The sequence below is a fragment of the Gouania willdenowi genome, chromosome 16 (genome assembly GCF_900634775.1).
Source record: "Gouania willdenowi chromosome 16, fGouWil2.1, whole genome shotgun sequence".
Taxonomy (NCBI): domain Eukaryota; kingdom Metazoa; phylum Chordata; class Actinopteri; order Blenniiformes; family Gobiesocidae; genus Gouania; species Gouania willdenowi.
Window position 1 is genome coordinate 7,013,442 of NC_041059.1, and position 26,183 is coordinate 7,039,624.

Consider the following 26,183-nt stretch of genomic DNA (forward strand, 5'->3'; position numbering starts at 1 on the left):
GGTTAGATCTGTTCAAGATACTTCACAGATGCAAATAGATCAACAAGATCTGTGGTTTTAAGGCACGTTGGGATAATTCCCAACAGTCCAAAATCTCTTCCTCCTGTGACTCCAGCTCAGAACTTTGACATTTCCCAACCGCCACGTTCATCCAAGCGCCAACCAAGTCCACCGATAGCACTCATTCCCGTCAATCAGCTTTTATTTTGGAACTTCCAATGAATTTGCATATCAGCTAAATATTTAGTTTCACCTGTGACATTTAAATTTTACATTTAGATTTGATATTTAATATTTAGATTTAGATTAAACATTTAGATTTAAATGTAAAATTTAGGTTTAGATTTTACATTTAGTTTTGATATTTAACATTTAGATGTAGAGTTAACTTTTAGATTTAGAGTTAACTTTTAGATTTAAAGTTAACATTTAAATTTACCATTTAGATTTAACTTATATTTAAATTTAACATTTAGATATGGATTAAATATTTAAACATTTTAGAGTTAACATTTAAATATAACATTTAGATTTAACACTTACATTTAAATGCAACATTTTGATTTAGATTTAGTAACATTTAGATTTAGATTAGATATTTATCATTTAGATTCAACATTTAGATGTAACATTAACATTTAGATTTAAATGTAAAATTTAGGTTTAGATTTTCAATTGAATATTTAACATTTAGATTTAGATTTAAATGTAAAATTTAGGTTTAGATTTTCAATTGAATATTTAACATTTAGATTTAGATTTAACATTTAGATGTAACATTAAGGTTTAGATTTAGCATTGACATTATATTTTTACGAGAAAAAACATCACAAATTTCACCAATATTGCTTTGAATCTGGTCAAAAGTAACGTAACAAAATTCACATGCATTTTTTAAACATAGTTTGCTGCTAAAAGTTGCTGTTTATTTGAGCATGAGCAACTTTACAATCGGTGCCCCATAAAAGGCAAGTTTTATACTTAAGGGTGTACTGTTGGAACATGACGTCATCTGCTGCGGTCCCTTTAAGAGAACAGGTGCGTCTTTGACAGGTAATACCAGCGACTCAGGTAATAGTGCTCTGTCAACACAGGTGAACAAAAGGAGCATCGGCACAACAGAAAATGAACACGATAGAGAATAGACACTTTGGTAAGTTTTATTCATCATTGGCCTGAATGTCAAACAGATTAATGGTGTGTTAGTGTTTATTTTTCCTGTCGAAATGACAAAATATACTGAAAAAAAGAAGAAGAAGAAGAAAAAAAAAAAAAAAACGACTCGTGATGTTTCATCTCTCCACAGACCGACCCGACTGACGCCATGAGACGTCATTTGTTCCTCAGCTGTCTCACCGTAACAGGTAAAACACTCGTTTTTAACTTTTTCTGACTATAAAGACGGTGAATAATGAAGCTCTAGGTGTAGTAAAGGCTGGAGTATCGGTGTGCACCGTGAGATAAAAATAACGCAGAAAGGAAGGTGTGGCTCTGACATATGTAAATAAATCGTCCAATGAAACCTGCAAAGTTACATTCTCGCGCACGCGTGTTTGAGAGTCAGTCCAGCGTTTGCTCTAAAGTGGTGGAAAACTTTCAGTTCTAATTCAATGATATTATAATAATAACAATAATAATCAATAACAACTGTCCTGCTGTTTGTCCTTTTATCGGCCTGCCACTGTTATCGTACACCTGCCTATTTTTTTTTTTTTTTTTTTTTTTTTTTTTTTTAAATTAAATTTAAAATACTGTGTTCAAATAAAGAAAATAAATAAACAGACAAAAAGTGTGACATTTTTAGTAAATATTATTCACCTGAGCGTAACGCAGTATGAACACTACAATGTGTTGGTCTATTGAGCAAGATTTGTGTCTTTTATTATTCAATCAAAAATATTTTCAATAAAAGGAGTTAATTTCAATCAAAAATAAAGATCTCCAATCAAAGAAAAAAAGTGTTAAAATGCGAAAAAAATATTAGCGGTCCAAATAATTGAATCATTTAAAATAGGATACATTTATGGTTATAATGTGGAGAAAAAAACCCTGAATGAATATGTTTACAAGCCTTGATATATTATATTGATTTATTTAAATCGTTTCCTTTTTTCTTCTTCTGTTTAGTATTTTCTTTTTCTCTATATTATACAGAATAGAGTAGAATACGCCTTTATTAATCGCTAGATAGGAAATTCACTTTTGCAGCTACATAATAATAATAATAATAATAATACAAGAGCAGACAGTAGCAACAAAAATAAATATTAACATAAGATAATCGTGCACAATGTCGAACTGTAGGTCAGAAACAAACTAAAAAAATCTCCAAACAAAACATAAAACCACAACAATGTGCAAATGGCACTCGTTGGAATTGGATATACAGCATATATTTGTTATATACTGTTAGTGTTGAGATACTTCTGCAATGCTGGAGTTGTAGACTGACTAATTCTAATCAACTCTTACTTTGGATTTCTATTTGACATGTTGTTTCTTACCTTATCCTTGCAAGGTGTTTTTTTCCCATCAGAAAATACATGTGGTTTATGGTTATTGGTGATTTTACGGTAATTGGACAGGAGCTGTGATGGACTGGTGTTCTCTCCAGGGTGTACCCTACTGTCTGGGCTTGGCTCCAACGCTCTGCCATCTTGAACAGGAGTGGATGTTGGAGAATTGAAGAGATAAATGAACTTTTGATTGTCATTGACATCAGTTAATGAAATTGAATTGGCTGTCTGGATCTCTGCAGAGATGCCTTCTAAGTTGTGACTAATTAAAATGGAAACAAAATGTACTATAGAAATATATATCAACATTCATGTCAGCATGTAGAATAATGATAAATGTGACCATTAACACAGGAAAGAAAAGAGTTTTGTGGGTTTTTGAAGGTGTTTTGTGTATTTTTGTTATAGTTTTGAGTGTTTTTGTAGTCAGTTTGTCTTTTTACTGTTGTTTTGTATATTTTTCACTCGTGTGTTTTTATTGTTATTTTTAGATGTGTTTTGTGTGATTTTTTTGAAGCCATTTTGTGTTGTAGCTCTGTGTATATTGGTAGATGTTTTTTTGGAATGTTTTTGCCCTTGCTTTGTTTATTTTTCACTCGTGTTTTTATTGTTGTTTTGGATGTGTTTTGTGTGATTTTGGAGTTATTTTGTGTGTTTTTGCTCGTTCTGAGTATTTTTCACTCATTATGTGTGTTTTTATTGTTGAGTTTGGATGTGTTTTGTCATTTTGTGTGATTTTGGAATCATTTTGTGTTGTTGTAGTTCTGTGTATGTTGGTGGTGGTTGTATTTTTTTGCATATTTTTCTCCCGTTATATGTAGTTTTTGAAGTATATTTGTGTGTTAACTTTAAGGGCCTCACAAATTTAGACCGACGGCCAACAGTGAGAGTTTTCCTCTCTCTCTTATGAGGTAAAGGGCTTTGACTGAAGGTCGAAGAACCTCAGGGACAGAAACAAGGACTCCTACTGGAAGTGTGAGTCTGCACAATATCTGTTTCCTGAAGCACGAGGGGGACGAGAAAAGATTGTGATGACGGGGTTGGAAATGATGTATCTGGCGTTTTTCAGTATATATAGCGGTCAACAGCACACCACACAGTGTACAGGTCTGGAGGTGGTATTCTGAGCTGTCGTAACCACGTGGGACAGCCCGTCCCTGTTTTCTGCTGTGCAGTCAGCACTCTGTGACAGAGAGAATGTTCTCTACTGTTGGTCTGCATTAAGTTTCAGAGCTGTATGTGCACGAAACTCCCCTCAGAGAGCTGAGACGAATGTATTAAAAGACAAGGTAAAGTTTTATGTTGATGCTTGAGAAGAAAGACAGCACCCCCATATATGAAATATTTACTTTACTGGAAAAACACAGAAAACACTCTGAGAATTTGCAAATAGACTAAATATGAAAAGCCAACCTTGTTCTTGTCATTTAAAGTGAAATCTGACCATCGGAAATTCAAAAGGAAAGGACTCTTAATTAAAAGATTTAGATATTAAATCCACTTTTCTCCACAATGAGCTGCAAATATTAATATTTTTAAAATAAAAGAAGAGCTGCTTTTGAAGCAATGTGTTTGAGTGTGAATCACCTTCAAGTTTGGCAAAATATTACATTTTATTTTATAATGTATTGCAAATGCCTACATTTGAAAGCACATCATTAATTAAATTAAGCTTTATTTATATAAATTATTTATTTAAATTGTATTTATTTATGTATAATTATTATTCATTTTAGATAATTATGAGAAAATCTTCCTGTGTGATAGAGGAGGGAGAAGTTTTGCCTAAAATCAATAACCACTGTATTAGGGGTGTGCAGTGCCATGAATCTGATGTGTGATTCACGATTTGCATGTCACGATACAATATATACCGTACGTATGATATCAATACTTACAAATTTCACCTTTACAAGTACAGTGAAGTCATTAATTAATTAATTCATCCACACGCTGACCACTTCAGCAGGGACATGCTACAGTTGAAGAATGTGCTCCCAGTGTGTGTGATAAATAGGTGTCCTTAAAAGAAAAAACGTGTGTCCTGTAATAAAATTTAACTGATTAGAGCGCTGTCCGTTTATCATCCAATGGATTAATATCATAAATTATCACAGGCTTTTGCACATTAACAGTATCAGCAGCTTCCTGCCGGGGTTGTTTTAGACCTACCTTTTCTGTAACAACAGTGTTTTTTTGTTCTGAATTTATGGATTTTAATTATTCATCATTTTAAATTTAAAGCTGCTATCCGGAGTTTCTAAGAAACATCTTGATGTCCCGCCCTAAACAGCCTCACTTCCACTGCCTCTGCCAAACTAACAGAAGTCACGCCTTTACTTTTCTGTACACGCATCGCGAAACATAACAAGGTTGCATCGGGTCGCATTGATATAGGTTTATGGGTCAGGTAAGAGCCAAAATCATATTTATCTGTTTGCTTTTGTGATGTGCGGACTTGTTTCCATGCACAGTTCCTTATTCACTTTGATTGATAGTTTCAAAAACAGGAAGTCGAAGCTTATTGGCTGGGCGCCGTCGGAGATTGTTTCCATTTGTATAGGGGTCTATAGGACGAAGGAGGGACATGTATACATTAATGTATTGTATATGAATGATCACTGGAAATAGACCATAGTAAAAGACAAACTTATGTATTTTTTCGCATTTCAAAAGAATCATAGATTTCTCAGAAACTACAGATATCAGCTTTAAGCAACACCTAACCAGGTCGGAACCAAGTTATGAAGTGGATCAGATCTGAGCGAGTATAAAAGCTCCGCCTCCTGGTGCACGCTGCACTAACAGTGTTGCTCTTTGCTGTCATCATGATTTGAATTCATTATATTTAGATCATACGCTATTCCTTCATTCATTGTAAAGACGCTCGCTCTACCAGTTTTCTTCAGTGATTGGTCTCAAGCTGCAATCTCCACCCCTTTATGTGCACGTGCACATACCAAGGGTGAAATTACTTGGCTTTAATTAGCGTGTTTTGATTGACGTTCATAAGACAGCTCCTGTCTGACGGGGAATGTTTGGTTAGTTGATGCCAGCTGACGGAGATTAATCCAATCTAGATTGGTAACATAGGCCCTCAATGTTTGGCTGAACTCAGATCAATAACATGCACATACTCCCTCATTATGGTATTCAGCAGATGATGATGATGATGATACAACAGTTTTCTCTTGAGTCAGTGATGTTTTCAAAGATGCTATGGACACTGTTGTCTAATGCTATCAATTATTTATGACTTCAGAAAGAACAAACGTGCTTGTGGTGCAGAGTGTCATGAACAGCGCCTCACAAAAGTGCTGAGAAGTCAAACACATTGATGGGTTTGGGTTGTTTTTTTTTTTTATTACATTTTGTTGACGACTGCAAAAGTTGAATAACTTTCCCTGTGTCATTGAAGCAAATGATGTCCTGTTCACGTACAGAAAGTCGAGTGAATGAAGTCATAACTAGAAATTAATGTTAAAACAAACTTATGTATTCATTATTACCTCCGCTAAGGAGGTCGTATTTTCCCCGGCGTTAGTTTACTTGTAGAGGTGGGACGATGCACTGAGTTCACGATACAATACGATTGATGACAAAAGGCTCCCAATAATGATATGGTATTTTTTGGGAAAGGAAAAAAAGACAAAAAATGGCATTTGGAAAAATCAGCAATTCTCTGGACGTACCTGCGCACTAACTATGCATACATCTTGTGACATTTTAATGTCGCGGCATCTCGTGGCACAATATATCATCTCACCTCAAGTACTTAATTAATTTTGACTAAATTTTAATGATAATAATAATCATATCTTTTATATAGCGCATTTCAAAAAGCTAAGACACTTTACAATGAAAGAACAAATAAAAAGTAAAGAGTACATGCAATAATGTATCATTAAAAGTAATATAAGCAGTTTTAGCAGTTAAAAGCAAGTCTAAATACATTAGTTTTGAGGCGTAATTTGAAAGAGTCCAGAGTAGTACAGTTTCAATGGTCTTGAGGTAGTGGATTCTAGAGGGAGAAGGCGGCTGCAGAGGAAGCTCTATCCCCCCAGGTTTGGTGCATGGTGCGAGATGTAGTGAGGAGCGGGGGTGGAGAAGGGTTGTGGAGGTGAAGGAGTTCAGTTAGATATGAGGGGGCCTGGTTGTGGAGGGTATTTGTAGGTAAGGCAGATAATCTTGAACTGGATAAGTTCATACGAACAGGAAGCCAGTGGAGTTTTTGGAGGACAGGGATGATGTGGTCTTGGAAGTGGGAGGTAGTGAGTAGATGGATGAAGAACTATAAAGGATGCCGTTGCAATAGTCGAATCTAGAAGTAAAAAATGTATGGATCAAACTTTAAGCAGCAGAGAAGGAGAGTGACGGACGAAAGTGGGCGATGTTCTTAAGGTGGAAGAAGGTTGTTATGGGCAATTGCTTGACGTGTTCAAAAGAAAGGTTGCTGTCAGGAATGGGTACATGGTTGCGAACGAGTTTGTCTGGGATCTAGTACCCATGATGATCAGATTGGATTTGTCATAGTTGAAATGAAGGAAGTTGGCGTGCATCCAGGATCTTGTATCGCTGAGGCAGTTGGTCAAGATGGAGCAAGATGAACTGGTGATGTATTCAGTGGAATAATACGGTAGGTCTGGAAGTCATCGGCATCTAAAGATAGACCTTAGACCATGGAAGATTCCTTTACATGTTGGAGCTGATCCAGATCAATATACTGATTCTGGATCAGTTTCAAAAATCCCTATCTCTTATGATTGGTGACATTTTAAGAATTCGTATCTCAGTTTGTAGTTGACTGATCTTTATGCAATTTGACTTGGTTATTGTAGGGTTGGTTATGAAATTCCCAATCAGTAAAGTTTAAGTATATTAGTCTTTCAGTAGTTTTCTTTGTAATTTGAGTTGAGTATCCTTTAGGTCTAAGCACACAACATACTAGCCTTTCATCATTTCATTTGGATAATTTGATTTTATGTCATAATGTTTAGTTTTTTTCAAATATATGCAAGATGTTTTGTGTTCTTACCTCCATTGAAAGATTTGTCGCACCAGGTCCTTTGGGTGTTTCTCCCTCTCTGACTGAAAACAAAGCCCAAAGCCTAAAACACATTTCTTTTGTTGTCTTTAACACCTCAGTGAGGAAGCCTGAAAACAATCCATTTTGGCATTTTATTTTCTGCTCTCCTGTGAAAACCCTACAAAGGCTGTCCAGCGAGACTGATCAGGAACACATTGATTTGACTCGCTGTGATTCATTGGCCGGTGCGTTCCTGTGTGGTCGCTTTATAAAGCCAGTAAAAAAGAGCATTGTAAACTCTCCTCGGCTTTTTGAGTAGAATTTCTAGCAACGACGCAAACCGAAGGGACAACTGGCAGCCAAAAATGAAAATGGTTTTTCTTCCCTCAAATTCAGACCCAACGAAATGCTGCATTGACACAGGCGATCAATAGTTGAATAGAAAATGCTAACGTCGTGATATCTTTAAAGAGGATTGGCTCATATTTGGAGAACTTGTAGGTCAGGTTAAAAAAACCCAAAAAACCGTAAAGAATACTTGGTTTTGTTGATTAAAATGAACCCAAACATCGAGGGGAATCTTTAAGTATTGAGACTGTGTGACATAATAATGGCTTTTCTCGCCACGTGAATGAAGTGGTTATAGATTTCTTCTCTAGTCTGTTGAACAGAACTTTTTAAACTTTTCTGCTTTGCAAAACTGACTTCACTACCACTACTACTACTCTTTGAAAACTAAGGTAACAAACACTATATTTAGGGGTGCACCACAAGTTGTTGTTTGGCATCCTTTTTTTTTTTTTTTTTTTTTTTAAATACCTGTTTTCCGCAATCCAACTCACCGAGGGAACAGAATGTAGGGCTGTGTGGTAATTTGTATTTTTAATTAAATGGAAAACTTGAAAGAAACAACACTAAATATCTGTTCTTTAAAGCCTTAGTCTAGAACATGAAGCTTTCTTATGAAATCACTGAAAACAAAAAGTAAAAATATCTAAAAGCAGTCATTTTGTTTAGTTTTCAAAGCACTGAACATTCTGTTTTCCTACAGAACGTCATCATCATCGCCACTCACTCTCTGATGGTCTTTATTTAAAAAACATTTAATGATTTCAGCTACTAAGTGTATCCTCAGATTTTTTGTAGCTTACATTAATTATAAAAAAAAAAAAGAAACACATATATTACTTATAAGGTTTGATGCAGACGGAGCCACATACACGTGTGGCTGAAAAATGAAAACAAATCAAGTCCCAATCAGGAGCCGGTTCCCGTTTTTCACCTCTATCAATCCCAAAATCTTAGATGAGACTTGGATTCAGAGCGCGTTGGTTATTTTGCTTGCGCACCACTTACTGTATGTGCACTCCTGACTAAATTTTTTTCATGGTATTTATTTTTGCAAAACATGATTATTAATTACATTATTATTTTTGGCTTCTATATGTCAAAATTAATTTAAGAAACACTTCCTGGCTTTTCCTGGAAAGATACAAAACTTCCTCTATTACCTCCTCTACCAAAGTTATTTCAGTGGAAGCACAGCCGGGATGAGATGTGATGGTTTCAAAGACGGGGTTGACTTTGTCACATTCTCAACTCTTTCATATCAAGAAATCTTTTGCTTCTTGAGGGATGTTAAATGTGTACAAAAATGCTGTTTGTACATTTAATTTGTCAGATGTTTAGTTTTTCCTGGTGTACATTGACATAATGGCCTTTTGTAAATGTTGTTTGTTCTCTTCTCAGCTCTCCTCGTTGCCAACACTCTGGCTCAAATCCAGGTGGAGTTCCAGACTGACCCGGTTAATGTTCAAACTGGCACTCAAATTGTGTTCACCGCCGTGACGGCATCTCCAGTTTCGTCCATGCTATGGTCTTATCAAGGAGCGGTCAATTTAGGATTGTGGAGCGGTGGGACTTCCACCATCTACACATCACCCCAGTTTACGGGCAGGGTCACCGTCACTTCAACTCAGCTCCGGATTGAAAATGCCCAGCTTCTAGATGCCGGGGAATACACAGTTCGGGTGATTTCATCGGGTGGAACTGAAGTCTCTACGTCGGCACAGCTGAGGGTGTTTGGTAAGTGATACAGAAAAGTGTCTAAGGGAGAAGGAGGGAAAGATGGGAAGGTTGAAGAGGAACTGCAATATGAAGCAGGTTTGTGAAAAAAGATTGACATTAAGTTATCGAGGTACACGTCTGGGTGCGGCACTGAAAGTAGTAACCATGGTGCGTTCACATTAGATATGAAAACAGTGCTGCACAGTTTGACATGTTTCACAAGAGCTACTAAAAAACAACTTTTAACTAATCACATAACATGTAACATTTGTAAAATGGAACGATTGTCATATTTTTCGAAAATCCACCTTGCATTTAAAAAATTTTTTTTTTTCTATAACATACCACAAACCGTACATCAAATCTGCAAATCTTAAAGCCATTTGTCACAATTGTTGTCAGTGAAAAATAAACATTTAAAGATGGTTTAATACTAAAACTTTACCACATGCAGCAGTATTTAACTTTACCAAGTACTAACTTCATCTGTCATATGCATGAATTTGTATGAATACTGGAAAGTAAATCAGATTTTAGATGGATTTCATTGGTGACTAACCCTAATCTTACTAGAGCTCCTGACAGCACCTGACATAGTCCATGTGGGCTACCTGGTGCCTGCGGACACCGTGTTGGTGACACCTGTAGTAGACAGTATATACTCATTGAGTTTGTGCTGAATAGTATGGAGTATGAAATTTCGAACACATCACATGGCTTTTGCATTTGGTACATCTAATGAAGGCTGAACAGCTAAATGTTTTCTTAGATTCCAGTCATCGACCCACACTAAAGAGATGCCACTTGTGCTAATAGCAGGACAGGGCTACTCTGTTGTTAGACGTGCTTGTCTATTTTTGTTTGAAAGGTCACATCCTCCGTTCCCTCCGACTTTTAGTTAATGTAATGGATCAGCTCAGCACGACATTCCACATTTTATGTATTCGGTTCCTAAAAAGACAGGCGGCAAAAAATCCTACCCTGTAAAAGAGCCGCGCTGAGTCACAGGCAGGCGGACAATCTGCAGAAATGTAAGTGATTAAAGCTGCTCAGTAATCACTTGAATGTTTTTGTTTGTTTGCTGTCACAGTTTGCGTCTCTCTCTTAGTCACAGCTTCCTCCTCCACCCGTACAGACCCCCGCTTTCCTTCTCTCCAATTATTTAACTTGGGCTCCTCGCCAAGAGCATCTCAGCTACCACTCAGACCGTCTGGCCCTCGCTCACCATCTGCACATATCCCAGCTCTGTCCCTTCTCTGCTCTTACTTGCTTTGATTACAATAAATTACCCTCAGTAGAAACACTAAATTGCCCGCTAATATTTCACCAACCTGTCGAGTGTCGTTCCTTCTTTCACACTTTGAACCGCAGTCACTTAGGTGTTATTTCATGACTTTTGTATTTCTACTAGAGGTGGGACTTGATTAAAAAACATTATTTGACACGGGAAACAGAAGTTGTTCAATTTAATTGGATTTTGGTATAGGACTGAATCAATGAAAACAATAAACATTTTTGTTTATCATTTTCATCACTGAGTGTTAACATAATATGCAATATGAATAAAGAATATTATGATTGCATTGATCACAAAGACCAAACTCAAATTTAAGTAAGCTGTATTGATTGATAGACATTCTAAAACAATTTTTTTGTGTGCATTAAAATAAAAAACAGCACTTAGTACAGAATATTCCAGAAAAACAGTGCAAAGTAGTTAAAATATTTGTGGTCATGTGCGTCAGTATTATGGTTATACCGGGAACTCGTGCAATGAGAGAGGTTTTGGAGTGCAAAAGAAAACGAATAACTGCGTTCATTATTTAACTGTGTTATTTTTCTGTAATTAATTAATCACAATTAAGTCTCCTATTATCCTTGGGGTCAATTTGACCCTATTCAATGTTCGTCATTCAAAAAATAATAGTTGACTTGTTTTATTTGGCTTCATGTTTCATGAACTTTCCTAATTTGACAGGTACAATTGATTAAGCATAACATCATTATGGTAATATTTTCTCTGTGGTCATTTTGACCCAAGCGGTTTTAGCTGTTTAAAACTTGTCTGTATGTGACCCACGTGTGACCTTACATCCCCACACCTGCATGTGCAGAGTTGATACTTTTGAGTTGATACATGACATGGAACAGCTCTTTCACAGTGAAAGTGACTTAGTTAGAGGAGGATGTGCCTGAGACAGAGGACTTCATAGTGAATAACCCCAAATATGTTACGCAAATAAATGTGTTTATGAGAGGAAAGGGGTGTTCCCAACATCATCCCACTTTCAATTATGTGAGAGTCATGAATGTGCACCTGCAATTTGAAAAGATTTGGATTAAATACTTCATGGGGTTCAAACAGATTAACCCCAAGGGTAAAATAAGTTACAAATAATTTCTACATATTTTCCTTGCAGATCCTCTGGTTGGGTTGACCTTCGTTGTACCATCAGTGGCAGTGGAGGGAAGGAATCTAACCCTGAGGTGCACATGGACATCGGGCACAGAAATTACAGTTCAGTGGGGAAAAGACGGCACCACAGTCACCGCAGACTCCAGGATCACCATCTCTGGTGGCTCTCTGATCATCAACCCGTCCAGACGGAGTGACGCCGGGGAGTACACGTGTACCGCCAGCAACGTAGTCAGTGCCCAGAGTACCAGTCGGAGCGTCACCGTTTTTTGTGAGTGTGTGTGTAGAGTGAGAGAAGAGCTACTTTATCTACTCTATTAGCCCCTGCAAATAGCACTGGCTTATCTGCTTATCCACATCATGCTGCAAAGCGGACGTTTAGAAGTGCAAGACATTCTTCCATAAGCTTGTGCTTCCTATGGCTTTGTGTTGATCACACCATCAGTTGTGATTTGACAGTCTTAGTGTACATAATACCCTGCATTACAGTGACTGCCCCCCTCACCATCCTCTAAGAACATGAAATGCTTAAAACATTTGAAAATGCACTTGCATTCTGGCTCTCTGGAATTCTGATTAAATTAGTACCACAGTTTTCTAATTTAACTAATGATTTTTTAATTGGCGGTCTATTTTTTTGGACCTGCATGACTAAATGGTTAATACGTGACTTTATTTTGTTGATGCTTTGAGAAGCACTGATACGCTTGAACACCATTTATTTCTAATTATACAAAACTGCAAGTGCTCTTATTATGGATGCCCCACTGGACAAATATTCAACTCTAAATCTAGATTCAATGAAATATCCAAATATTGAAATCTTTAACAGCCAAAAACCAAAAGAAAACAAAAACCTTATATTAGGTTATTTAAGCTGATTATGCCCATTGGCAGTTTTCAATTTATCTTCACTGAAAGCCAAAAAGAAGCTTTGCAATAATTAATTTTGTTTAAATATGTTCATAAACACAAGTTTAAAACAAGCTGTTTCAAGAATTGTGTTGTCCTGATTATTTAGTCATATGTTAAGATGTGAAAGATGCAATTGTAAATCTATTATGTTCACAGGTTTATTAAAGTAAAAAAGCCTTCAAACACAACCATGTGATCTGCAACGTGTTGTGTAAAGTCGTAACATCAGTTATTTTGGAAATCTTCTTATTAAAATTGTGATTGCTGTTAAAACATCCTTATTTCTTAAAATGTCACTCATTAGTCTGAAAGGTTCAACTCCTGTTGTTACTGCTAATAGAGGTGTAAAGAGTACTGATATACAGTGTTTTACTCAAGTTGTAGTACTGTTAGCTGATTGAAATTAGGGGTTTGAATCCCGCTCTATCCAAGTCATTGTGTCCTTGGGCGACCGTGTCTCAGGTGGTAGAGGGTCGTCTTCTGATCGAGAGGTTGGGGGTTCGATCCCAGTACCTGACTATGTGTCGAAGTGTCCTTGGGCAAGACACTGAACCCTAAGTTGCTTCCAGTGGTCGACTAGCGCCTTGCATGGCAGTCCTGTCCCATTGGTGTGTGAATGTGAGTGATTGGGTGAATGAGCTGATATGTAAAGTGCTTTGAGACTGCTTCAGTGTGGGGATAAAGCGCTATATAAATCAAGTCCATTTACCATTTTACCATTCCTTGGGCAAGGCACTTTACCAACATTGCCTCTATGAATGTGGTGTGTGAGTGAGTGTTATGCTGCGTTCACACCGTATGCGTCACAAAATATTCGTGCTTCCAGATTACATACAAAGTCAATAGATGGACGCGGCCCAGAGGCGAAATCTTTCCTGTGTGGCAGTGCGGTCCGATCCACGTGTCAAGTGCGTTGGCCGTGAGAGCGCCCTCTCGATTTTTTTGTCATACTCGCACATTCTCAAGAGTTGAAATTATTGAACTCCTGCGACTGTTTCGCATGACGAAAGCCAATCAGAGTCTTTGTTGATGATGACGTCAGGCCGTCAACATGGACACCGGTCTGTTCGCCTATTCAACCATGGAGTAGAAGCTGTGTGACCACCTGGAGCTGTATGACATGGCCTTTATAACTGGGACCGGACTAGGGAGGATTTGGCATGAAGGAGAATCAGCGAGGAGGTGGTAGTAGCAGGTAAAAGTTCTCTCTGTAGTTTTCATCTTTGAAAGTCGGCACTGAGCTAGGATAGCATTAGCCGCTAATCACACCGGCTTTATTCACTGGAGGTTTATGTTGAAGAGAGGAGCGCCGCTCCTTTTTCTCCTCTCATAAACAGGCAGTGAAACTCACCGAGTTGGATGTGTCACTGGTGGGCGGTGCTTTACTTCAAACGCGCATATAAAGCGAATGAAACATTTTTTGATCCCGTGAAATCTGCGAAACGTTTCGTTCGGGAGACGCGTCCGGTGCCGCAGAAGATTGTCAGCTGTGGCTACAATAGTAGCTTACCACCACCCTGTGTGGAGTGAAAGAATAATGCACATCAATGTAAAGCGTTTTGGGTGCCTATGAAAAAGCACTAAATAAAACCCAATTTATTATTATTAGATATATAGAATACTACTATTACTACAAGTAAAAAGTAGCTCAGTTAAATTGTACTCAAAGTAAAAGTTACTTTCACCCCAATGTTTATTTTTGGTAATAAATCTTGCTCTGCTTCCCTTGCATACAGTAAACATCTCATTTATAAAGTTAAACAGGAAGAGACCAAATCTTGCACAATTTGAATTTAATTTATTTTCCACAAAGACATTTGTATGAAATAAAAGATTTGTCAAAATGTATAATTATTTTAAAAATAAAATAAAACAACACCAATGAATTTAATCCTCAATGTAACAAATTAAAGTACAAATAAAATTACTGATTTATACTCAAAAAAGTAGAAGTACACATAAAAGCAACTCAGTTACAGTAACGTGAGTACTTGTAATCCATTACTTTCACCTCTAACAGCTGATGTGTTTGTTAGCGTATATATAGAACATCTTTCCTCACACTTGGAATGGATCTTGACCAGTGTTTTCTAATCAACCAACCAGTTGGTCCTGACACTCCTGTGCTGACGGTGGAGAGCCCCAAAGACTGTGTCGGTGAAGGTGACGTGAAGTTGGGAGACACCGTACGTCTCACATGCATCTCGGACTCTCTACCTCCTGCTTCTTTCACCTGGCAACGTGACGGACAGACGGTTGAGTCCAGCGAACCGGACAGTGGAGTCCTTAGCATTGAGACTCTGTCCACGGATCAGAGCGGTGTGTACAGCTGCTTGGCCAGAAACAGGATCACGGAGGAGACTTCGGAGAAGATTACGGATTTGGTCATCGTGGGTGAGTTCTGGTCAATGCTGACTGTGTGTTTGTAATATGTGGAGGTAGTGGAGGATGAAATGTGTTTTTGGAGAATGTGGTAAAAGTTATTCACAGCTTTTTGTTCTTACTGCAGACAGCATTGTTTCTATTTCAGATGTATGTTTCAGTGGAGGAGAAGTGGCGGGAATCGTCATCGGAGCGTTCCTCGCGCTCCTAATTCTCATACTCCTCATCGTTCTCATTGTTGTCCTTGTGCGAAGGAGGAGGGGTGAGTGTGTCTGACACGTTATAGAAATTATATCCTTATGCATCTTGTTATCTTGTTTTATAGTAGGGGTGTCCTGATCCAATATAAAACGGATATCGGATTAAAATTTCCGGATTTTCCAATTGTATTTATTTTTTTCCTAATTTATTGTAACCAATTGGTTAATAATAAATGGGTCAGTTTTGCTCATACCTACTGTTGCTGACTATTGTTCTTTGTTTGAGTAACATCACATGATCAAGCCTTGTCTAACATTCCACACTAATAAAAAAAATAATAATTACTTATTTTGGAAAGAAAACAGAAAAAAAAAGGTATTTATGATTCATGCTGATGTCGGATCATTATCGGTATCGACCGATACGCAAGGCTGCAATATCGGTATCATATCGGAAATGAAAAAGTTGTATCAGGACATCCCTATTTTATAGTTTAGATTGTTGTGAGGAAGAAAGTAACCATTGAGAAATATTTTTGGTCTATTATTCATGCAGAAACGTTTGGTATTTTTGTACATACCAACCAAAAATACATTTTTGGAGGAAAATTTAATCAACCTAATAAATCAATGATGAAGCTTCTTTGTGGGAAATAAGATCATAAATGAAAGCAGTGTACATTTTTGGGGGATTTCTATTCAAATGTATCCACATACTGTATTTTTCTGGCATTATACAGTTGAGTTTGGGACCATTGTTTACATTCTTATCTCTATTATTGGTTTTATATCTAGAACAATCTTTCCTTTTGGTTTTCTCTACATTGCAACCCTGGTCAGTCATTGCATGATATTCTCTTATCCAGTTAAATTCATTTGTATTTTCTTTTGTTTTTTCCCCATTTTTTTCTTTTATTTTTCTTTTTCATCTTTTTTAGTTATTTTTAATCTAATATACTGTAAACATGGTCACTGTTATTTTGGTTTAAAATCACCTCGAACACGTTTCTCTTTCCAAAACTTCATTTATCTTAGCTTACAAACTGTAGGTTCCCTTCTCTCCCTGTTTATAAACATTCGGCAATTAAAACGGATTTGGTAATGTAATGTATTATTATTGATTACGTCTTCATGCACTTTGAGATCAGCGATTATGGATGCTTATATAATCGAGTTTAAAGGTTTATTTCACCAGTCACAGATAATTTTTCTGAGGGAGACTTTAAAGGGTACCTGTAGGGAAATTTAATTGCAAGCTCTTTCCTCTGACAGGAGGACGAAAACTGGCTTATCTCTCTCAGATGAGCTGGTTTTTATCTGCCTGGCTGCTATACAAGTACAAGGACTTTGAAAAAAAATAACTAGACCAAACCTCTGGTATTATATATGATCTTTTGAGTATGCAGTTAAAATTCACTACATGTACCCTTTGATCAAGAGAATTTCTATGTGCCACTCCCTATTAACAGTCTAGTAATTTCTTTTTTTTTGTTTTTACATTTCAAGATGTGATTCATGAGGAAACTTTACTAGTTTAACCCTTTGTGCCCTTACTAGTTCCTAGGGTTGTGGTCAATTGTAATTAAAATCGTGCAATTGATCATTTATAACATTTGCGTCTTAATTGTAATTTAAATTTTTTTTAAAAACTGTTGCTGTCGTAATCGAAATTAAATTGTAATTGAGTTTAGATAATTGACTTTGTAATTGGAATTGCCATAAAAATTTGATAAACATTGTCAATTATAATTTTACGCAAAAGTGGAGTACCATGTACAGTTCTATATATAGTTCTACACATATGCAGTTAACAATTATTAAAATATGTTTCATATCAAGCTTTCCCACATTTTACCATTTAAAAAAAAAAAAAAACATTAAAATAGAGTAGTATACTGACACAAAAAGGCTCACTCGGGGTTTCCACTGGATACGTCTCTGCTGCGCCACGGCACCGATCCGGTATTTCACCGCCGTCCGGTAATTCACACCGGTTGCGTTTGGAGTGCGCCGCGGTGCGCTCCGGTTGAACGACTGTCACGTCACGAGACAGATCAGTTCTCACGATATTTATATAATTGCGCGAGAACGCAGTTAAATGTATGTGTTATAAACGCAACAATGAACAGACAAACAGGTCAGTGTTCCTAACAAAGGAGAACAAGAAGGTTGGACTCTGGATTTGTCATACACACATTTTTTAGCAACAGCCAACAGAGAAGAGATAAAACTGCACCAGTAAAACATGAACTAAATCAAAGTTGCTGCAGTTTACAGTGAGTTACAGTATGAGAGGAATCAATATAGTGGATGTGAATTTGTTTTTACACATTATAACGTTTTGGTGATGTATTTACTTGAAATATAATATGAAGTGTTTTATTTTGAAAAGTAAAACCGATATTTTATTGCGGAGTACGTGCTTAATTTCCTGTTTAGCTTCATTTGCTCTGTGCTGATTGATGCGTCGTGCTCCGGTGTCTCCAGAAATAGAAGCCCTGCATATATCTGGCAGAGGGCACCGGACTACCGCATCTGGGAAGGAGCAGACATGCACCGCAGCGGACCAGGTGGAAATTAGCACATAGACTAAAGTGGAAACCTATCAGATCCGGTGACGCGGCGGTGACGTTGCGCAGCGGAGCCGCATCCAGTGGAAATTGGGGGTCAGATGCCCACACCAAAAATATTAAAACCTATATTTTCATTGATTAGAAACCCTAATATGGTAACCAAAAGATAGGAAAAAATTAAGATGATTGATATTTGTTATTAGTGTATTTTACAGCTGATTTAGGAGCCATTATCATAAAAGATGCTAACAGAAAGCTAACACAAGAGGAGGGTTAACTGTTATTAAGTTCAGGCTCAACAATTGTGATTAATTGTATTTGAACTTTAGTACGTGAGAACGCAATTGTAATTGATGAAAAATAATTGTAATTGGAAAAATTGCTGGTAACTATAATCGTAATTGAAAACGTACTTGTAACTGAAAAATGTAATTAATCCCAACCCTGCTAGTTTGTGTTAGGTAGAGAAACGATTTTTCTTTTTCTTCCCGTACATTTGGGCTTCTTGTTACTTTGTCAACCATTTTGCATTGCAACTTCTTTTAAATAATGTCTGGTTGATGATGTTGAAGGAAATCCATGGAAGTTTCTTAAAACCCAACAGTTTTAATACAATTAATTAACTGTGGTTCGTTGCACTTAAGGTATATCGTCTTTTATTGTTTTTTTTTTTTTTTTATCAGTTCAGCAGAGACGAAGAGAGACTGTGCAAGTTCCCAAAACCAACCCAGCCCCAAGGATTGTAGTAAGTAATCTGTTCTATATGTCTTACACACAAATGATTTTCCTCGCATGGCCGTTAGATTGTGATGAAACCCTTGTTTTGTTGTGTTTTCTTTTTCAATCATGTATATTTGATTTCCAAATTTAAGCCCCCCGAACCACAACCTGACGTTGTGAGAGAAGCGGACCGAGAACTGAACCGAGGTCCCAACCCTCCTCTCTTCTACGCACACACACGCAGCCATGACCGCCTTAGTGCAGACCCCCAAGTAAGGCGCACCGACCAACAGATACTGCCTCTGAATGGTCTGCACAACTCGCATACACAACAACACAATCACACAGACAGACTCGCACAGAACAACATTCAAAACACCAATTCATATCCACACAATGGCAGTGATAACCCGGCTCAGGATGCAAACCCACTACCAAACGCGCAGCAGCCAAATCCTCAGCCAAACATTCTGATACAGACTGGCACGGCTCAGGGTGGCGCTCAGCAGCCAGCGGTTCAACTCAGCCTCAACACACTGCCACAAAGCAGCCAAACAGGCAACAATGCACAAATGCCCACAATTCATGTCAATCTGAACTCCTATCCAATCAATGGGCAGCAAACACAGCAAGATGGCACGTTACCATTAAACAACACAGCCAATCATAACGCTCCACTGAACCAACCCAACCTGACGCAGACAGGGCAACTGTTACAAAGTGAGCCAGCCTTTCCTACCTTTCCCAGTGGCCAACGACAAAATGGTCAGGAAATTCCGACTGGATTCACACATTTTAACAGTAATAACATGTCTCAGAGAAATGCCAACACGCAGACATACCAGCAGAACCCAGAACCTTATCGGAGTTCTAATAGGTCCTCTGAAAGACCTGAGGCTACACCGAGCTCTTCTCATAGACAGATGCCCTGGGATCAGCTTAGGGGAACACCAGCTTATCCCAATGACCTCCCTCGTAGAGTGCACATGTCACCTGATGACAGTGACTCAACTGATTACACCAGTCATCAACCTGTTCGAGAGGGACGGCCTCCAAACAGAGCTGAGCCTCACAGGCCAAACGCGTCCCGTGGTAGGTCCCCAGCCAGAGGTAGTTCACCCTCACCGGACAGACCGATATGGGACCGCGTAGCTGAGCTCCGTCGTGCTAACGTCAGTAGCGTAATTGAGCCCGAGCCCTCACACCACACACAGGGACGCTTGAACACACAGAGGCCAACGGTTCAGGCTGACAGAAGTCTGTCTGGTAATCCCACCGCCTTAAGGCAGGAAGCCACTAGCAGCAATAATAACCCCCAGGCACTGCCACTCATGAGCCAGCAAGCCTCTGTGGGATTTGTTGGCGTCTCACAAGAACCGATCATTCAACAGGGACTGACTGCGTTTCAGGGCATAGATACAAGAGCCTTGGCTGATCCTAATCACCTTCAGCAGGCACAGAGAGCAGCTCAGATTCAAACGCCACCACAAAGCATGGCCATACAGATACAGCCTGTGGTACAAGGTGCCAGGACTGCTCCAGCCCCGTACCCACCCACCCAGCCTAATCCAAGTAATTTAACCCAGGCTGCACTTAGAGCCCACACCGAGACAGCTCAAACATTTCAAAATCGGAGAGAGCAGACCAAGGCAGCCCTGCTTAACTCAGGGACACAACCCCGGGCCGTGGGAGCTAGGACTCACCAACCTCCTCCTCCTCCGCCTGTCATCCCTCTTGCACAATTTCAGACCCTCCCGAGGGATCGCACCCAGCATAGGTCACCCACTCGAGGCCCACAGCCCCCGAGACCACCTGTTAACTTGCCAGTGGCTCAGCGACCCATACAGCTCGAACAACGACCCCATCATCATCATCATCACCACCATAACCATCACCATCACCGTCCTGGAAATGGGCACAGACATGGACACACCAACGCTCATGGCCACTAAGCCCACTTCACCCAGCATCCACAGGTGAGACTAACTGTCGGCTTTTAAAACTATGGAGACCAGGGTTGGGGTCAATTGGATTTTTCAATTACAATTACGTCTTCAATTATCCATGTTCATTTACACCGCAATAACGAATACGGTGACCAGCATTTATTATTATGTTTGACCTGAAAGTCATTTATTATTACGTTCTCAATTACTAAAGTTAAATTACAATTGCTGAGCCTGAAATAAATAACCCCATAAAACTTAACCTTCCTCTTGTGTTAGCCTTCTGTTAGCATCTCTTATGATAATGAGTCTTAAATTAGCTGTAAAATACACTAAAAATATTATCTATCACACAATTTGTTTTCTATCTCTTGGTTACCTTCCCTGTATGTGAAAATATAGGTTTTAATATTTTTGGTGTGGGCGTCTGAGCCTTTTTTGTCTCACTACACCCCTCAATTTCAATTTTATTTAAAATGGTAAAATGATCCTCAAGAGAACTCACAGATAGTGGGAAAACTTGTTATGAAACAAATTTCAATAATGGGTAACTATGTGAGCCATAGAACTGTATTATTGTTCCTCAGTTTGCATTTAATTAAATTGTATGAATTAAAATGACAGTTTTAATAGACTTTCCGTGCCAATTACAAAGTCAATTATCTCTAATCAATTACAATTCAATTATGATTACAACAGCAACAGATATTCCCAAATACATTTACAATTGTAACAAGAATATTTGCATTTCCTGAAGAAAATACAAGCGAGGATGCAGGTGGTGGCCCGTGTAGCACTCCATGAGCCTAACATTAGCATTAGCCTAGCTTTTGCATTAGCATTAGCATTAGCTTAGCAATAGTAATAACATATCATTAGCATTCATCAAGCAATGGCAATAACCTAGCAATTGTTTTTTTTGGTTTTTTTTTCAGGCACATGGTAGCATTCTATAGCGTACTCAAGTAACTATGCTACCCAATTTTTTGGGGAAAGTGCAGCAAATATAAAAAAAACTTAAAAGAAATTTCCCTCTGTTGCACACGATTCATGACGCCTCGATTTCGCCTCTGTCTCTTTAAGAAACTCCAAGCTTGTCTGACGTGCCCATGAATACGCCCCCTTCAGTACTCATACACACACTCATGGATGTTGTTTACTTCTGTTTTTCTGTGCACTGTATTTGGCTACTTTCTACATTTTTACATTGCTACAATACATTAGAATGATTATCAAAGCGAGGAATGCTGACGTACGAACGGAGATCTGTCACCGACACACACACACACACACACACACACGCTTATCCGTGCTGCTGCTGCTGGCGCTATAGTTCAGAATAGGGATTGCATTGTGTCTGTGTACCTATTAATCCACTTTCAAATAAGCTCTTGTTTTGAAGCAGTCATCTGAAAAGGCAGGCAGCTACTACGATGAGCAGAGTAAACCGATCCACATGCAGTTATCTCTCAGCTGTGTACTGTGACTGCAGCTGTTTTGACGGAGCGGGAAGCGGGGATGGGGAACGAGTTTTATTTACAGTTTTATTTTATTTTAATGCGTGCAATAATAGTACAGACAACAAAAGCCAGGGGTTTCTTACAAAAGTATTTAAAATAAGTAAATTAAAAGCTAAATCTGCGGAGGTGGGTGCCTCCGCAGATTGCAGGAAGAGAACATAGGAGGGTGAGGGGCTCTGCTGTGGAGCGGTGGGCAGTAACTCGGCTAGTGACGAAAGGTCCGAGGTGTCTCTAGGAGGTGGGGGCGTTCCTAGGAGGACGCAGGCGTGATTACACCTAAAATGGATGCAGTCAGAGTTTTGAAAGATTAATCAAACATACATGAATGAGCCAAGGCAACGCTCCAGGCATGTGTTTAATGAGGGAATGACATAGTAACATGATATGAATCTTGAAAAAGTTGATTTTACATAATACCCCCCCTTTAACATTAGCAATAAGGTTGAAAAAATTGAATTGGGTTGAAAAAGTTGAAATGGGTTGAAGGTAGCAGCTGAACATGTTGAAGGTTGAATAGTCCAAATCGTTTGAAGAATGGTTGGAGATGAAGGTCTTAGTAGTTGAAAAAGCTGAAATCCTCAATAGAAATGAATGGGAAAGAAAAAATGTAATAAGTTAAAAGTTACAAATCACAAAAGCGAGAACCGGGGACTTTCTGAATTTTTTTGATAACTTATTTGTCAAAATTGGACAAACGTGTCCGATTTTGAAAAATAATTGTAATTAATTATCAATTATGTGATTATAATTGACCCCAACCCTGGTGGAGACGCAGATTTTATGATGAGAAAAAGCAGATATTTTCACATGTGCATTTTAGTGCCGCAGTCATTATGTCGGTCACTGGCATGTAACGGTAACTTTCTAAAAGGTTCCTGTCACTTCATTTAAGCTAACGCTACATTCACTTCGATTGACACTCGGCTATTCCCAATGTCACAAAAAAGAAAAAAAAATAGTTCTGAGTTTGTGAGAGAGACACTGTGGCAGCTTTTAAAAGAAGAAGAAGAAGACCTGTGTGACAGATATTCCCCTTCTCTTTCTATGTGACACGGTTTAGTTTGACGGGGGCTTGTTGTGTTTTCTCAGCAACAGGCAAACCGAGGAAGACCCAGATGATGACAGATGTCACAGCACACCACAGCTCCCCTGCATGCACTGACAAAAACAGCTGGCAGATGTGAGGACGTCTGAGTGTTCTGTGTTCTGCACTGGAAAACGCTGCCATAGCACGGTATCATAGCACCTCACTTTGTAAAAGGACTTTGGGATTCTACATTTTTATTTTTGATTTTTGTTTTTTAAGGATGCTCTTTTTTATGAAGCAAATGTCAACTTTTACTAAAAAAAAAAAAAAAGAGGATTGATCTATTTTTATACATACTGTATATACCAATACTAGGGATAAGTTACGCACAGTTAAATGCTTTTGTCTATCTAAACCATGAGATTATCCTTTAAAGAATTCTTCTTTTGTTGTTGTTTTATTTCTTAAACAAGAGCGCTCGCAGAGAGGAAACCTCCACCAAGCACCAAATGTCCACCATTACAATAACCATACAGTTGATCCAAATGTTTGGGGGCCCCAATTTCTCTTTAAAAATCCAGATAAAACTTGTTGGAGAAATTGAGGAAACAATCTGTCATAACTGATACCAAAATTTGTAGAGATCAGTCAATTATGAACCGAGATAAGAAAAATTTGAATTTTCGCTAATGATGAGAGATAAGGATTATTAAAATTTTAGAAACTGATACAGAATCAGTATTTTGAGCTAGATCCTTTCAAAATTTAATAGAATATTCCATGCTCTAAGGTCTCGCTATTGGCGGAACTAAAAAAAAACCCAACTCATTACGACATTCGCATTGGTCATTTAGCAGAGTTACAGAAAAACTCTTTCAAAGTTGTCATTGTGTCCTCTTTCCATCAAAAGGGAACAAACAAAACCTCCAGATAAAATGCATTCAAGCGCTCGGGTTAATATCTTTGACCTTTGAACAAAAGCAGAATACAGAGAAAGGAGAAGACACCTTGCTCAACATCAGCTTGCACAAGAATCTGACATTCCACTAATGAAAGGAGAAATTGGCAATATTTGCAGTCTGGATGTACTGTGTGCTATTTATTTTTCACCTTCTGTTTACTGATGCCTCTCATGACACTGCGCAATTAAGGCGATTCGCTCCAGTGACGCTCTGAAAGAATTCTGGCTTGGCTGTGAGGGGGTCAGTGGGGGGGGATCCCACAAATGGATATGTTGCTTGATAATTAACTGCTTTTATGTGACTTAAATGGTTTGGAAAAATAATCACACCGGTGCATGAAGGAGGCCAGCAACAAAAGACATTAGTTGTAGTCGTGCTTTCTGCTGAAATAGCAGTGTAACAGATTAGTGAGTCATAGAAAGCACATTAAAACTGAGGGAACGCTGGCATGGCTTTCACAGGTCGCGTATTTATTGATTCATAAAGTTAAATATTTTTATTTAAACTCAGGGGGGGTTTGGATTGATGTTGTAGTTTTTTAACGACTGTGATTATTGCTGTTAAAACACATGCTTGATGCCAAATGTAAAATCTTATATCCAATGGCTCCGTTGTTTACTGAAGACTCCCAAAGACTCAACGCTCTTCTTCATATTTGGAAGAAGCCGTTCCTCCAACTGTCAGCGTTTTCTACTCGGCTTCTGTTCTCACTTATGTTGTATTATAGTGTGTATTCATCCCCTGCTGCAAATAGTCCCCATGATAAGGACCATTTGCTGCAGTGTTAGTATCTTCTGCTTGAAACTGCAGTGCACAGCTGTTTACAGAAATGAGCTCCCAGGAAAAGGGAAGAACTAAGTGTGTTGCCCGTTTCAGAGCGACATCTTCTTCAAGCTCCAATGAAAATGTCAAATTATGCACAGACATCTGTCAAAGATCAACATTTGTAAGCCAACATGAACAAGGACACAGCACATCTGGCAGCTTTCATCAAACATCTGGGGCAGGATGGCTCTGATTGTTGAATAAATACTTGTAGTTGTAAGTCTATTGAGCTTTTTTCTCCATCACTCCTCAGAAAGATCATTTAGGTTTAACGATTGATTTTACTGATTTGATTTGAATCACGATTCATTGTTGCCAAAGCGAATCAAGGGTGATAATGGTTGATTTAGAACGATTCGATCTGAAATGATTCAGTGACTTCAAAACGATTCAGTAATTATTTTTTTTAGCCAAAATAACAATTCAACCATTGTGACTGAAATAAATACCTGGATACAGTGCAGGTGAGGTTTCATAGATACCTGATGTTTCTTGTAAAGGAATAGTCTATAAATGTATTGACATAAACAAAAAGCATTTAATGACAAATGTGTTCACATTTTATTGAAATAAAGTCCAACCAACAGCTTATATTGACAGGATGTTAACCTTTTTCTGCTGTCATTTTCAATGCTCAATACATTTTTAATAAAAATACACATTATATTTACCTGACTCTTCTGCTTGGTTATTTTTAAACAAACATAATACAATATTAACATAAAAAATGAAGTGCAACCGACATACGTTCAGGTTGAATAAGCAGTGGTTGAACCTGATTGAAGCCTGAGGCTTCTGCAGAGCTAACGCTAACGCTACATGTGCTGTTGCTGCAGTGAATCCCACCAGAAGGACCTGATGGTTGAATATCTTTAGAATATCTCTCTGTGTTAAAGCCAAAGTGTTTCCACACCCTGGATCACAAAGGTGAATCATTGATCTATTTCTCACTCGCCAGCTTCTCCGTTTTGTTAGTCTGCTGGCAAACGCCGCGTGACATCACAGAAAGCAACACTTTTTTATTTTAAAAGCGCTTTTAAAACCCATCCATATAAAGTCTGCCTTGTTTAAATCCAATGCGTTATTTA

At 38.2% G+C, this 26,183-nt stretch overlaps 1 protein-coding gene across 3 annotated transcripts; it reads left to right on the forward strand.

The window, feature by feature from the left end:
• The first annotated feature begins 1,051 nt into the window (after positions 1-1,051).
• Positions 1,052-25,765, forward strand: LOC114477517 (V-set and immunoglobulin domain-containing protein 10-like). 3 transcript variants are annotated; one of them, XM_028469849.1, is made up of 10 exons: positions 1,052-1,153; positions 1,307-1,364; positions 9,292-9,627; positions 12,030-12,296; positions 15,047-15,334; positions 15,471-15,584; positions 18,779-18,840; positions 18,968-19,087; positions 20,564-20,791; positions 23,371-25,765. In XM_028469849.1, the coding sequence occupies exons 2-9, from the start codon at positions 1,325-1,327 to the stop codon at positions 20,765-20,767; spliced, it is 1,431 nt and encodes a 476-aa protein (XP_028325650.1). In that variant the 5' UTR covers positions 1,052-1,153; positions 1,307-1,324; the 3' UTR covers positions 20,768-20,791; positions 23,371-25,765. The 3 variants fall into 3 exon arrangements, with proteins under 3 accessions (XP_028325650.1, XP_028325649.1, XP_028325652.1); XM_028469848.1 differs by having other exon boundaries at positions 18,968-20,791; XM_028469851.1 differs by lacking the exon at positions 18,968-19,087.
• The last annotated feature ends 418 nt before the right edge of the window (positions 25,766-26,183 follow it).